General features: G+C 40.7%; 1 protein-coding gene across 1 annotated transcript; it reads left to right on the plus strand.

The window, feature by feature from the left end:
- Positions 1-276: 276 nt before the first annotated feature.
- On the plus strand, positions 277-6,715 carry LOC113029344 (C-C chemokine receptor type 3-like). The gene is made up of 3 exons (XM_026180176.1): positions 277-306; positions 841-1,034; positions 5,575-6,715. The coding sequence occupies exons 2-3, from the start codon at positions 868-870 to the stop codon at positions 6,449-6,451; spliced, it is 1,044 nt and encodes a 347-aa protein (XP_026035961.1). The 5' UTR covers positions 277-306; positions 841-867; the 3' UTR covers positions 6,452-6,715.
- Positions 6,716-13,968: the final 7,253 nt, after the last annotated feature.

A 13,968-nucleotide genomic window follows, 5' to 3' on the forward strand; every position in this document is an offset into this window, starting at 1 on the left:
CATTAGCAGAGTCTCATTAGAATACTGCTCTACCTTGTGTGGGTCACTTCTGTTCCAGTTGTATATCAAACAAGCTTGATCATTTTGCCACCTCATGACCCGATCCTTTGAAGTCTTCTCAGTCACTGCTGTGGCTTTCATGTCACGTCATAAACAGAACACCCTGCTCTGCTGCTTTGAGCACAATTGACAACAGCTCCTCCCTGAAGGCAGATAATGTAACTTCCTCTGGTGTTGGTAACTTAAACACAGATAACCAAACTCTATCATCAGAGTCGGACAGCAGCAGAAGAAATAGGACAGACAGTAAGTCAGTTCATGCTTACATTTGCTTTCATTCCTCAGGCTTCCTGTCTTTTTATTTTTAAAGCTTCACCTTCTTATATCATTCCAAATAGAGTTAACCCTATAATGCCCTCTGTATCATATTTGGTACATGAGTTTCTGAGACATATATCTCATCAAATTGTTTCAAAATGTTATGGACAAAACTTTGTTAACAGCAATGTTAAATAAAAGTTGCAAAACTCCCCCCAATGTCTCACATGCAATACAAAAAATATATAATTAAAAATATATCATACATAACACGATCTAGCAAAAACAAGTTTGTGGATTTTGTTATAAGGGTTAACCTCTTAAGCCCCAAGCCTACCTGATCTCCTGCTTTTGCCCCCGTATCAGGGGGCGTTGGGGCTTAAGAGGTTAATAAACATCTCAGTTCCAAAGAATAAGGATTTTCTGGCTTTTTTTTCAAGGGTTAAGACTTGATCGTTTTCTAATTTTCACGTCATTCTGAATGTATTGTAAACGGTGTTTTCTTACATTTCTGTTTGTCAGACTTTCCTTTAAGCATTTGACACAAAGATGGAATATACGACTGACCCGGATTATGACTACAGCGAATATACAGAAGCTGTACCATGCACCAGGGACAATGACAACAAACTGGGAGCGCTGCTGTCCATCCTTTACTACTTCATGTTTGCCTTCAGTGTCATTTGCAACGGGATAGTCCTCATCATCATCTGTCGGTAAGTTAGTCTAACAAAGCTGGATTATTTTGTTCTCTGCAGTGTTGGCATTAAATAAAAGATCTTGAATGAATTTCTACTGATTTAACTCTTGAGACTTGTGGCGGGTCGGTCACCCTCTCTCAACCTGCACAGACACCTGAGAACTGTCCACCCATCAGTGCAATGGGACGATAAAACACAGTCAGTTAATCAGTCAGTAATGAAGGTGCCAGCGTGTCTACTGCAACCGTTGCTGCTGCTTTTGCTGCAGTATCTACAGCATCATGCATATACCACCACAACCACCTAAACCAACCCAGAGCTCTATGAGACTCTGTGAGAACTCAGTGAATGAAGACCCGCCAATGATTGCACTTGATATCCAAGTGTTTTCAGTTGTGGATGATAAAGGATTCAGGAAGTTTATTCGTGCACTGAATTCTATTTTATATTGTTGTTGATAATAAATTAATTCAAGCAATAAAACAACTTATTGAGCGGCTCGGGAGCCGAAAGAGCCGGCTCTTTTTAGCGAGAGAGCCGGTTCTCTAAAACGAGCCGGAATTCCCATCTCTGCTGTGACTCACATTACTTTTAGGTGAAAATTTAAGCTGTAATTCCTAAGATGGTAATGCTGACTGATTTAGTAACACATGTGGTCTAGTCTGGTAAAGTTCTCGACTGGGTTCTTCATAAGATGTACGAGGGAAAAGAGTTGCCGTGTCTTAGAGTACAGCCACATTCAGCCTTTTCTTATTACACGAATACTGTAGAGTTCATGAAAACGACAATGTAAAAATATGACAAGTCTGTGATGGTTATGCTTCAGTGCAAGTTAAAAGTGGCTTGTTGCACCATTTCATGAAAGTTATAGGTGTGAAAATAAAATGAACCCAGTGGAGATGTCGGATCTGTCCTACAGTAAAACTAGTTCAACATCAGCAATCAGCTCATACAAAGGTGATTATCAGCTTAATTAGTCAGTCCTGAATCTGTGAACACGTTCATATGAAAGGTGGGACATTCTGACCAATTAGGTACATAAATAGATCTAGCAGTGTAACTGATTTTAAGACGGTAAGATAAGAGATATATTCACATATATTGGAAAGTGAAAGATTTACACTAAAAAGGAGCTGACTTAAACATAAAATACAAAATAGAGCTCCCAGTAAATCAAAGCCTAAATACAATGTCAAACAAGAATGCAGGTATTTGCTGTACGAGGCTTTAAAGGCAAAGCGGCAGCTCTTTGTGTGAGTGGAAAAGTATTTAAATGTATGTGAAGTGAGAAAGGAAAGGTAGCAAGAATAGACTAGTTAATAAGCCTATTAACTAGTAACCAGTATTAACCAGTATTACAGTTCTATCACTAAAAGGCCATAGTGCCAAATAACCATTGCTTATGTCATTGAGTTAACATTTGATTGTGTACGTAAGAACGTTTTGGCATTGTTGAGCTCAGCTGCAGCCTGAGTGGTGGTTAACATTTGGACAGCAAAAACTAATGAATCTAAAACCAAAACTCAAAGACGCAGACTATTTGCAAATCTCAAATTAGGTCAACAAACACCTGCAGGCCAAACGTGTTCAAGAACAGGCTGCGGCATAATTTACCATGGTGAAGTACACCAGTAAACAGCAAACTGCCTTTGAAACACTGAAACCTCAAGATTAACTCTAAAATGATTTCACCTGCCTGCTTTGTAGCAGAGGCTTACAGTGGAATCCAACAACAGCAACCAAACCAAATATATTAACCAGTCAAATTAAGCCGTCATAATTTTAATAGCTTTAAAAATTTGTGATAAGTGTGCCTTGCTCTTCTTTTAAATTTATGTTTTTAGTTAAAATCAGTAAAACTAAGAGTATTAGCCAACCTTTAGCTCTGTCAGCATGTATTTGGTGTCGTATTGTTTCCATACGTACAGCAGTGTCACCTTTATTTATGTTCAGAGTTTTAATAATTTTTTGCCAAGATCTTTTGTTGGTGATGATGCACCTTTGACTACACGGTGGACCATCCATGCATGACAACATCTCATGCTCTCTGAAACACTTTTTCAGATCCATCCATCCGCTGATCCTTATCAGGGATAATGAATGATGACATTGTTGGGATATATCAGCGCCATCAGGGGAGGAAAAAGATTCAGTGATGGAAAACCTGATCTTTCCATATATTCAGTTAGTCAGCTCACCTGTGTGTATGCATCCACATGTCAACACATCTCTTCCTCCCAGGTGTTGACATTTTGTTGTGCTTTCATGAGAAACAGTGATCATTTTGATTCTTATCTCTTCAGAATATGCTGATCTCATTTTTGTTCGTCGATGAAAGTGGCATTACATTTCATCATAGTTTTTACTTAGTTATCGTTTTGTTTTCATCAGAAAAAAAAGGTTGTTAACAAAAATGATCAATGAAACTAACGCTGGTGCAGTAGCTTGACAAAACCTCAAACCCCAGTCAGAGATAAGGGCTAAGTAAGTTTCCTGCTTCAGGCTCTGTGCAAATGCACGTAGGAAGGGGGATTTCAAACCATCCCACTTACTCCAGTCAGTGACAATTTCTGAAGCTGAAGAAAAATACATTTTATTAATAAAAATAAAATTAATAAAGAACATAATAACCTTAAAATTCAGCATTGTTTCTATAACGCAAAATATTGCACCTGAATAGAGTTATTCATCTTTGTGATGCTGTTTATTTCCAACATGATAGTTGCACATTGCAGCTCTGAAACTTTAAACTAGATACATTAAAGGATACTGTCCCATAGCCTAATTAAGATAATGTGAAAAACCACTTTAGTGTGTTTACTGTGTTCTACTAGCTGCAGTTCCAGCACCGTTACATAAGACATAGCAACAGATTACAGATTATAGTTTCTGCATACCAACTGAGTATATCTTATATAGATATGCACGGTTTGCAGTAACTCTACAGCTGGGCCTGTTTCATGATGTTACTGAGATACAGCTTAATGACTTGCACATATAAAATACAGTCTTCCAGTAGAGAATCTACACTGGCCTGAAAACATGTTTAGAATTGGTGAAAACGTGACACTGACAGCTAATTTTAAGCTAAAGCTTTGAACAAAACCACCTACTAAGATTACGTGCGTTATCTTTACCATGGTGAAGGCTCTGAGGTAAAAAGACAACAGTTTTCATGACTAGTGGTTTTTGCTGAGTCTAAACTCACTTTGTGTTACACCTCTCTTTCCAACTGATGCAACACGATAAAAGCCAGGTTTGTATGGCAGGCACTAGATGCAATACTTCTTACGCTGATGTGCTCAACATTCTGAAAAAGGGTAAAGCTGAACTCAAATGGCATGGCCTTTTTCCATCGTAGAGTTCTGAGAAATCTACAAAGTTTTAATAGAACTAGTTTGCAGTAGACAGAGTTAATTGATTAACCATCCACCTCTGTAGTGTACCCCACCTCTTGTCATATGTCATCTGAGACGCGCTCCAGGTCCCTTGCTTTGTTTGTCACACCTGCGTTGAGTCAGTTAATCACTGACCCTTGTGTATGTTCATATGTGCAGCAGTATCCCCAGTCTTCAGATTGTCTCTGTACTCACACTTTCCAGTGCCTCCTACTGTTGCTTCTTTTTGATTTCCTGTTTATGACTGCAGCTTGTACTTGACTTCTGCTCTTTGACTCGTCTGCATCAAGTGTGTCATTACTTTGGTTTTTTAGGATTTTTGTATTGTTTTGTTGTTTTTAGTGCTTTGTTAATGCCACAAATGGCCTGCAGGTCTTCTTTGAGTATTAAACTCTGGATTTTTGTTCTGCGTTTAGCTTGAACTCTTCATTTCATCGTGATCAGTGAATTGTGGTACATGCTGAGATTTGATTTTCACCCAGGTGTCATCCACGTACTTGAACCAATGACTTGAGTCATTGGTTCAGTCATTGGTTCTTCATGTACAAGTTGGCCACAATGGGTGAAACTGGGGAATCCTTGGCACACCCATGTTTCTGCCTGAAGGTCATAAGTATCTTTGCTACTGACCGGTGACAATGTTTTTCTTGTGATACTCTTTCTGGTTTAGCAAAGCCGTGCATCTACTCTTGTCTGCCAGAAGGATGATAATGTTGTTATTGGTTTTCTAATATAATATAACAATACATTTTAAAAGCGCCAATGGCGGAGGAGCATGGCGAAAGAGTTTGAAATATTACTCTTTCTGGGTCACAAAATAAACTTTCAAGACATTTTCTTACTGAGGGTACATCTGTGGACTCTCTAACATGCTTGTCAGGGGCACAGCAGCAGAAGCTTAGAAGGTGCTGTCCTACCAAGAAGTCAATGTACTTTCCACTAATTGTATTTGTGCATTCCAAAATATTATTTTATAATTTAATATCTCTGCTCAGACTCCATGGTAATGATGACATCCAGAAATGCCACTGATTTTAAAGATGTGCTGATTTACTTCACTGAAGGTTCCACTGATCTCTGTTACCTGGAAAACACCTGAGGTTAGATTGTTTCATGATGACTGACCTGTGAATCTTTTTATGTTGACTGCTTTCTAGGTTTGATCAGCTGACCACTGTGACCAACATCTTGCTGCTGAACCTTGTGATGTCCTCCCTGATCTTCATGATCAGCCTTCCTTTCATGGCAGTCTACATGCAGCTCTCTAACTGGATCTTTGGCGAAGTTATGTGCAAGATTGTTAGTACTGTCTACTATCTGGGTTTTTACAGCTCTGTACTCTTTCTAGCCCTTCTGACCTTTGATCGGTACCTTGCAATTCTGTACCCGTTGAATGACTCACAAGTGAGAAATCGAAAGTATGCAGGAATCTCCTGCACTGTTGTGTGGCTAGTCAGTGGGTTAGCATGTATCAGACCAATGATTATCTATAGTAGTTTCTTTTCTAGTCTTGATAACAAAACTTTTTGTGAGGAGTACCCTCGAAACCTTACCTATGTCGATATGGACAAGCTGAGAAAATCTGGGTTTTACCTTCAGCTGAGTGTTTTCTTGATTTTCCCACTGATTGTTATTTTCTACTGCTACAGTAGGATTGCAATCACTGTTATGTCATCCAGGATTGCAAGCAAATTCAAGACAGTCAGGCTCATCTTCATCATTGTGCTGTTGTTTTTCATGTGCTGGACTCCTTTCAACGTTGTACACTTGATGAACATTAACAATGAAGTTAAGAGTGAGTGTGAGGACAAACAGAAACTGGGTTATGCACTTCAAATTACTCGCACCATTGCCTACTTTTACTTTTGTATCAGTCCTGTATTCTATACTTTTGTTGGGAAGAAATTCCAGAACCACTTCAGGCATCTGCTGGTGAAACACTTCCCAAAGTTAAAGAGGCATATGTCTGTTAGTCAAAACAGCAGAAGCTACGTGAACACAAAAACGACACCAAATGATTATAGGGATATTTAGCGAACCAGCTTGCGGCCATACCACCCTGAGCACTCGTCTGATTTCGCAAGCTAAGCAAGGTTGGGCTTGGTTAGTGCTTGGATGGGAGACTGCCTGGGAATAACAGGTCAGCCCGGGCACCATGGCACGGTGGTTAGCACTGTTGCCGCACGGCAAGAAGATCCTGAGTTCAGTTCCACCAGTTCTCCCCGGGTACTCCCGCTTCCACCACAGTCCAGAGACATGCAATTAGTGGGGATAGGTTAATTGGAAGCACTAAATTGCCCATAGGTGTGAATGTGAGTGCAATTGGTTGTGTCCTGTCTCTGTGTTAGCCCTGTGACCTGTCCAGGGTGTACCCTGCCTCTCGCCCTACGACAGCTGGGATAGGCTCCAGCGCCCCCCATGACCCTGAAAAGGATAAGCAGAAGTGAATGGATGAACGAGCAAGTCATGGTTTTACAACCAACTGAAGGAAGGGATGAGTTCATCAAGAGTGAAACTTTCGGTTTCCAGGAACTAGCGTCTAGGACTCAAACTTCTATATCTTCATTATTCGAGCCAAAGTCCTTAAACCAAAAATCTAATTGCAGAAGATTTTTAAATTTTATTTCATGTAGCTCCTGGTGTACAAATTGTCTGCTATCAACCACAAACCTAGTTTGCCACCAAGTTATGTAACAAATGATATTGTCCCTAAGGAAAATATTTGTTCTCTGTATATTCTGTACATAGCCTTATGAAAGATGGTATATAAGCTTTAAAAGGTTTATTTTTGTTTTATTCTGACCATGGCTGCCCTCTTATGGTCAGAGTTCAGCTCCATTACTGATGAAGCTGAGAAACTTCAGCTTTGAGAACTATAAATACTGGATTTATATTTAAGAGCAACATATTGACAGATCTTTACTTGTTACAGAAAAAGACTTTGCAAGAGTGCATTCAGAAAGTAAAATTTAAGTAGGAATGAACAAATGAACACATGACTGTAGAATAAGAGATGATCCAAAAATCTGTTACGTTTAAAAAAAAGTAATCTATAGATATTATATTACATTACAACCTCACAATAGTTTTAAATAATGAGGTACGTTATGTAGAAATAACCTATTCGAGGTCAGCCTTCAGACTGATCTAAACACACTGATTCTGGTTTTTCTCTACACCGGGCTATTTGATGTTTTTGATTTGGTCATCTCAGGCACAACGCTCTCGCGGAGGCCCCACCCACCTGGTGGTTTTCGAAAGCCAATCAGTGTGTATAAAATTATTCATTTTTGTCAATTTATTCAGTTTTTAAAATTAAGCCAAATTTAGAATGAAAGGAAACAGATTGTAGTTAGAAAGGGTAATTAATGGATACTTAATGTTCATTTCTTTTGTATTAGTAAACACAACGTACTTAAGTAAAGAAACCTGTTTATGACCATGCATTTCTTCATGTTGTTCTGCACATAATAAACTTCACTTCCAAACATTTTTAAATTGCTGATGTGATTTTTTTACAAGCAGTATACATCAGCAGTGTGTGGTGAGTTTTACAGAAAGTTTATCAGAGACGATCCCCTCTTCTCCTGATTCACACAGCTTCAACAGCTTCCTTCACTAGATCAGATTAAAACATAGTTTGTACTGCTTATCTGAAATATACATCGACAGCTTCACCTTTCTGCTCTCCTATCCTGGCTGAAGAATTGTAAATATTAAATTTTTTAATATTAAAATTAAAAAATGTATTGGTTAAGAACCCGTGTGTTTGAAAAAACTGTTGTTCATATGGTCAGAAACACAGGCCTACAGCTTGATTGTTTTGAAATCTATTTCAAAACAAACCCTTTCAATATCTACAGGTATGATTAAAAATATTAATCGGAGTATAGTAGAGTGCTGGTGAAACAGCTGTTTAAAGGTATTAGATTTAGACACTCTCATTGGTTTCTAATCTGAAAATGCAGCTGGACCTGCACCTGGTTAGCTTGCCCAGTCGATTGAATCGGACATGATCAGAGCTGCTGTCCACTCTCCATTATTGTCAAAGTTTTTGTTTTTTTCATGGTACAAATTTCATTCATGTCCATTATTAGTTTTGACAAGCAAGCAGTGCTGGCCTTGCTTGTCCTGACGAAACATCACTGCCATACATACAATATCTACAATGCTAGCATCACGTTTCCCATACTCACTTGGGAAATCTCCGTTAGCAAGTTAACGCGGATCGCCCCGTGCGAGGGGCTGTACGGCGTCAACGTGTTAGTGCTGTTAGCTCGTTAGCACGGTTAGCTCGTTAACGTGTTAGAGCCATGCAGCTCCTCCATGCAAGACACTCCTTTACTACAGTGGAGTATCTAGATTCTTTTTCCTGAAGCTTCCTGCTGAGGCAAACAACTGAACGCCTTTCGCCCTCCACCTCCTGCAGCAGTTCAGCTCCTATGCCACACTCCAGAGGCATCTGTCTGCAGTGTGGAAGGCTGATTGAAATCTGGCTATGTAGAACAGAGTCATTCATGATGGCTGACTTAAGGTCATTGAAAGCTCTGTCACAGTCTTTTGTCCACTTGACCTGATTTGGTGCCAACGCTTTTGTCAAGTCAGTGACAGGTGCTGTCCTCTCTGCAAAGTGGAAGATGAATTTACTGTACCATCCCACTAAGCCTATAAATGCCCACACCATCCTCTTTGTTGTAGGTACTGGATATGCATGGATTGCTTCCATTTTCCCCACTACAGGCTTCACCTGTCCATGTCCAATCACATATCCAAGGTACTCCACCTGGCTTTGTGCGATCTTACAACTGTGAGGATTGATAGTAAAACCAGCAGATTTGACCAGCTTCAGAACGTGTCGCAGGTGAGCCACATGCTCCTCCCAGGTCTGGCTAAATATCATTACATCATCTAAGTATGCTGCAGTGAAGTCTGACACATCCATCAAGACCTGATCCATCAGCTGCTGAAACATTACTGGTGCCCCCTGGAGACCAACAGGCATCACCCTCACCTGAAACAGCCCAAACAGGGTTTTGAAGGCTGTTAGTTCCTTTGCCTCTGGAGCTAGGGCCACCTGCCAGTAACCCTTGCTTAGGTCAAGAGTGGTGTATGTACTTACTTCTCCCCAGCCTTTCCAAAAGTTCATCAATACGAGGCATCAGATAGGGATCAAACTTTGAGACAGAGTTGAGATATCTCAAGTCAATGCAGAACCTCAGTGTTCCATCCTTTTTAGGGATAGGGACCAGAACAATTGGGCTACACCATTCACTCGTCAATTTCCTTATTCAGCTGTGGCACCAGGCATTCAGGAATTCTGTAGAATTTCCTGCAGGGCTGAGCTTTGTCCCTCAACTGGATTTGTGTTGTACCAGTTTTGTAAAACCAAGTTTTTCTGGAACAAATTTGGATCCAGAAGACCCCTTAGATCATCCTGTTGGGAAGGCTTGAGATGGGTCAGTGACACTAAACGCTGCACCGATTTTCTTGTGGGAAAAAAATGTTTTCCCTCTTCTTCTTCTTCCTTAACCACCTGAACAAGATGTTGTTTTACCTGCTGCGTAGGCTGCATTGACAGCTGCTGCTGGTGTTTCTTGTGTATGGTGGGCAGCTGCTGCTGCTGGAATTCTTTTAACAGGTTAATATGGAAGACCTGATGTTTCTTCCTCCTGTAAGGCATGTACAGCCTATAGTTGACATTGCTGAGGCATTTTTTAAATTTGTATGGTCCTTGCCACCCCTGCTAGTAGTTTGCTGTCCGTTGTAGGAAGCAACAGTGACACCTGCTGTCCTGGTTGGAAAGTCCTTTCCCTGGCCTTCTTTTCATACCAAGTTTTCTGTTTGTTTTGAGCCACTTTCATGTTTTGCTGTGCCAGTATTTTCATTTGTTTTTGTCTCTCTATCACTTTCAGCACATAAGCCACCACATTCTCTCCATCAGGCTTTGGATTCTCTCATTGTTCTTTTAGCAGGTCAAGTGGACCTCTCACCTGGCGGCCATAAAACAGTTCAAATGGTGAAAATCCTGTCGAGGGTTGTGGCACTTCACAATAGTCAAACAGCAAGTAAGGCAGCCACTGGTCCCAGTCTAAGCCAGTTTCTGTTACAAATTTGCGCAGCATGTTTTTTAGTGACTGGTTAAAACACTCCACCAGTCCTTCTGACTGGGGGTGGTAAAGGGTGGTTTTAATACCCTTTATGCCAAGTAGTTTATATACCTGCTGTAGAAGTTTAGACTGGAAATTTGTGCCACAGTCTGTGAGGACCTCTTTAGCTATACCTACCCTAGAAAACAACTGCAGCAGACAATTAGCAACATGTCTAGTTTTCACTGATCTTTGGGGAAAACATCAGGATAACGAGTAGCATAATCACAAATGACCAAGATGTAATGATTACCTGACAAACTTCAAGGGGCCCCACCTACATTCATTCCTATTCTTTCGAAATGTGCATCTATGACAGGCAATGGCTGAAGATGGACGTGGGCCACTCCTTCACTTAGGGTGAGTTGACATATCTGACAAGACTTACAAAACTGCTGTACCTCAGTATACATGCCAGGCCACACAAAGCAACAAGCCAGTCTAAGTAGAGATTTCTGAAAACCAAGATGACCTGCCCAAGGTGCAGAATGACCAAGTTCCATGACTTTGTGTCATGCCCTCTGAAGTGAAGAGATATCTGGTGGTATATCAAGTTCCAGACGGTGTTTGGGACTCTGGTCTACAACATCTAACCATAAATGTATCCCTTCGTCTTTGTGCCCAGCCAAAGTTTTTCAGTGGGTCAATTGCACTCAATTGAGCTCTTGTGGTAATCAAACTAGGGATTGCGCTTTCTGGCTGTGCCTACAGAATAATTTCTTGATTCTGTAAGTTTTGCTTCATGTCCAGGAACTTCAGTAGAAACCAAATCTAGCAGTGTAGGTATATCTAAGCCCAACATGACAGCATGTGGTAGCCTGGGTGCTAACGCCACCGGCAAAAGAAATGTCCGTCTACAGTCAAATACACCTCAGCCATCTTGATGCATGCTCGATCATCCAGGTAAGTAAATTCCAAAAAGTTGATTCTCTTTATCTGGATGCAGTGTTTTCAGTGGGAGAAACATTTCGTCACTCATCCAAGCGACTTCTTCAGTCCCAGCTGAATAATGACTGAAACCAGCAGCACTGAATGAACAATGGGCTGCGAGGTCAGTTCCTTGCTAACTTCAGGCATTATGCAAATGTACTCTTTATAAGATTGAGGAAACCTGCAGTCAGCTGAGACTGAAGAAGTCACTTGGATGAGTGACGAAACGTGTCTCCCACTGAAAACACTACATCCAGATGAACAGAATCAACGTTTTGGGCCACCTCAGCCATGGGATAATCCTTCTCCTCACCATGTGCGCAGCTTATTTTAGTCCTGTGCCACTCCTCTTGGTACTAGACTAGCTAGAACCACTGACTGAAAAGTTCCCTGTATCTAAGCACTAGTACAGGTACTGTTCTTACTGCTTCATGATCAGGACCTGGAAAAGTGGGTCTGGGGGCTGAACACAAAAGGAATGGCTTACTTTGTGTTGTTGCTGGGCAGTAGTGATGTGTCGGTCGCGAACGAAATAGCTCTTAGAGCCAACTCTTTAAAGTGAACGATGCGAGCTGGATCTTTATTGGGAGCCGTGGTTTTTTTGGTTTCTCTCTCTCTCTCTCGCACCCCTCCAATAGCCAAGCCCTCCTGTTCTCTGATTGGATAGTTAAATTGTGATTGACATGACATTGGCCACTTGAGTGCAGAGTTTCACACGTATTTTTTGGCTAAGTCCACACACAAGTCTTTTTTACACACACACAAATTCTTTTTACACATACAAATCCTGATTTACAAGTTCAAAATATTTATGACCACAATTTGTGCCCATAAATGTGAGCCTGAGCAGAAATACGATTGCTGATTGGGTGATGCATGGGGAGAACTGTACCGCTGAGTAAACAGTATCACTGTATCATACACCAGAAAACACTGTGTGGTAAAGTCCTAAAAATAGAGCATGTAATGAGCACCGTAACGCAAACCGTAAATTTGAGCCGAGCTAAATGTTTAAATCAACGTCAATTTCAGTCTTTTATGCAGGAAATAGATTCAGAGTTGGCCAACATTCCTTATCATACAGAGGTTCGTTGGCTGCTCTTATAGGAGTCACAAATGCACCAGTGCAACTTGCCTCACTGTCCCTGTTGCCAAGTAATGTTGAACCAAGTCGGCACAACAGTGTTCCCAAATGCGCGCTTTGCTGATAAACTGAGCGCACTGCACACCAAACTTAAATGCACATATTAAACAAATATGTAAGACTGCTTTCTTCCATTTGCGCAACATCTCTAAAATTAGAAATATCCTGTCTCAGAGTGACGCTGAAAAACTAGTTCATGCATTTATTACTTCCAGGCTGGACGACTGTAATTCATTATTATCAGGATGTCCAAAAAAATTGCTGAAAAGCCTTCAGCTAATCCAAAATGCTGCAGGAAGAGTCCTGACAGGGACTAGAAAGAGAGAGCATATTTCTCCTGTTTTGGCTTCCCTTCATTGGCTTCCTGTTAAATCCAGAATTGAATTCAAAATCCTGCTCCTCACATACAAGGTCTTAAATAATCAGGCCCCATCTTATCTTAATGACCTTGTAGTACCATATCACCCTATTAGAGCACTTCGCTCTCGCTCTGCAGGCCTACTTGTTGTTCCTAGAGTATTTAAAAGTAGAATGGGAGGCAGAGCCTCCAGTTTTCAGGCCCCTCTTCTGTGGAACCAGCTTCCAGTTTGGATTCAGGAGACGGACACTATCTCTACTTTCAAGATTAGGCTTCAAACTTTCCTTTTTGCTAAAGCATATAGTTAGGGCTGGACCAGGTGACCCTGAATCCTCCCTTAGCTATGCTGCAATAGACGTAGGCTGCCGGGGGATTCCCATGATGCATTGAGTTTTTCCTTTCCAGTCACCTTTCTCACTCACTATGTGTTAACAGACCTCTCTGCATTGAATCATATCTGTTATTAACCTCTGTCTCTCTTCCACAGCATGTCTTTTATCCTGTCTTCCTTCTCTCACCCCAACCGGTTGCAGCAGATGGCCCCGCCCCTCCCTGAGCCTGGTTCTGCCGGAGGTTTCTTCCTGTTAAAAGGGAGTTTTTCCTTCCCACTGTTGCCAAAGTGCTTGCTCATAGGGGGTCATATGATTGTTGGGTTTTTCTCTGTATCTATGAAGCGCCTTGAGGTGACTTATGTTGTGATTTGGCGCTATATAAATAAAATTGAATTGAATTAAATTAACTTGTTGCCATAAGAAGATGGCAAGCATCCAGGTCTGACAAAATGGCAAAAAGCAAAGAAAACTGAACATTTTGATTTGTTGTTACTTTAACTTTTGCAGAAAGCAGAAATTTTATTTATATTTTTGGGATTTTTTTTTTGCATCATGTTCATGTTTTGAATTTGTATCATTTTGACAGGAGATATTTTATGAAGACCAAAATATTTTAAGTTTATTTAATTTTTTATAAAATG

This window comes from Astatotilapia calliptera, chromosome 9 (genome assembly GCF_900246225.1).
Source record: "Astatotilapia calliptera chromosome 9, fAstCal1.2, whole genome shotgun sequence".
Taxonomy (NCBI): domain Eukaryota; kingdom Metazoa; phylum Chordata; class Actinopteri; order Cichliformes; family Cichlidae; genus Astatotilapia; species Astatotilapia calliptera.